This window comes from Tetrahymena thermophila (genome assembly GCF_000189635.1).
Source record: "Tetrahymena thermophila SB210 genomic scaffold scf_8254783, whole genome shotgun sequence".
In the NCBI taxonomy this organism is placed as follows: Eukaryota; Ciliophora; class Oligohymenophorea; order Hymenostomatida; family Tetrahymenidae; genus Tetrahymena; species Tetrahymena thermophila.
Window position 1 is genome coordinate 2,535 of NW_002476539.1, and position 1,601 is coordinate 4,135.

Sequence of the window (1,601 nt, forward strand, 5' to 3'; positions counted from 1 at the left end):
ATAAACCTTATTTTTAAAACTTAAAGTAAAAATATAAAGAAGTTTTTACATCTTTTATACAAAATTAAAGTCATTAAATTTGATATTAATAAAAAACAATCATCACTATCACGAATAAGCAATTTATGGAAAATCATTTATAAAAATAAATCTAAACTAAATTTTAGATATTCATTTCCTCTTTAATAACTGAACTTGCAAACCTAGAAACTATAGAACACCTAGTTAGAAACTCAATTTGAAATGAATACAGTAACCTACAATTTCAATAATTTCAGTTAATTTTAATAAGATTAAGATAAATTATTGTCAAGAGCTATTATGATAAAATGAAATCAAAGATAGAAAAAAAGATTGGACATCATTTTATATTTTTTAAAATTAAGAAGTATAAAAATTAAAATTTAATGAAAAATAAATATATTAATATGAAAGAAATTTATAAATTTCTCTACTAAAATTAAATTTATCATAAATACAAATTTTGTTTGTTTTTATTAATTATGATATTTTTTTTAATTAAAATTATAAATTTTTATTTAATAGTAATTAATATTTATAAAATCTAAAAAAAATATTTTTACAATATATTTATATAATGATAAATATTAAATTGTTAATGAGAAATTATTTTTATTTATGTTGACATAATTTTCAATTAATAAATTTTATTAAAAAAAAATAAAAAATGGCTTAAATACCTAAATTTGATAAATTTTTATTATTTATATTAATCTAGTTAATAACTTATACATGAATTAAATTCTTGCATCTCAGCGTTCGCAAGAATTTAATTCATGGGAGTGATAAATATATTATCAATTTAAATAAATAATAAAAAGGAAATTTAGAGCAGTTTATTGATTTTTTTTATCAATTAATTTAGCATTAAGGATATTTAGTTAATAAATTTAAATAATATGAAGAGAATATAATACCTATTCATTTTTATCTATTTTGTAAAGTAAGCATAGCAATTAAGCATACCAGATGTATGTCCTTTACTTAGCAATTTTTTTTAAAGTTCATCTGATCAATGTTAATAGTGCTTAAAAAATTGCAGTGAATGCTTTTCAAACAATTACTGCATTTTATGCAGGCCAGGATTTATTTTAGTAATATTATTCTATTTTTAACTTAAAATTGATCAATTATTGACCATAATAGAATAATTAGGGATAGTGTGTAAGTAATTGTGGAGATAATTAACTGAAAAATATTTTAAATAAGCAATGTTAAAACTTTCCTGATATAAATTGCTAGAAATATAATGAACAAAACTAATGCTAATAATGTAAAGATGGATATATTTTAAGTGAAAATAAAATATGCGAAAATACATTTTGTTCAGGTTATTAAGGCAACTACGATATTTCTACCTAAAAATGTTCTTTAGACGGATTTTTACTATCAGATTATAGTAGGGAATAGTAAGATTAATAAACTAATGCTCAATTAACTTAAGATTCTTTCAGCTTTTAGTACTCATCATTAAAAGAAAGCTTGAATGAGCAAATAATAGAAATAATTGTTTTAGAAATATTAGACTACAAATTGGTACTTTTTTAATAATTTTGTATAAATTTTATAATATATTTATT

General features: G+C 18.8%; 2 protein-coding genes across 2 annotated transcripts in view; one reads left to right on the forward strand and one right to left on the reverse strand. All coding sequences in view use genetic code 6, as the record gives it.

The window, feature by feature from the left end:
* TTHERM_00843720 (transmembrane protein, putative) overlaps nucleotides 1-193 on the forward strand; it is a gene marked incomplete at both ends in the record, with an annotated part of 2,256 nt that extends 2,063 nt beyond the window's left edge. The window contains one exon of the mRNA XM_001009260.2: nucleotides 1-193. This exon is cut by the window's left edge and continues 1,218 nt beyond it. Within this exon, the coding sequence (XP_001009260.2) occupies nucleotides 1-193 (193 nt within the window).
* Nucleotides 194-1,451: 1,258 nt separating this feature from the next.
* Nucleotides 1,452-1,601, reverse strand: part of TTHERM_00844730 (transmembrane protein, putative) — a gene marked incomplete at both ends in the record, with an annotated part of 297 nt that continues 147 nt past the window's right edge. Inside the window, one exon of the mRNA XM_001009262.3 lies at nucleotides 1,452-1,601. This exon is cut by the window's right edge and continues 147 nt beyond it. Coding sequence (XP_001009262.3) covers nucleotides 1,452-1,601 — 150 coding nt within the window.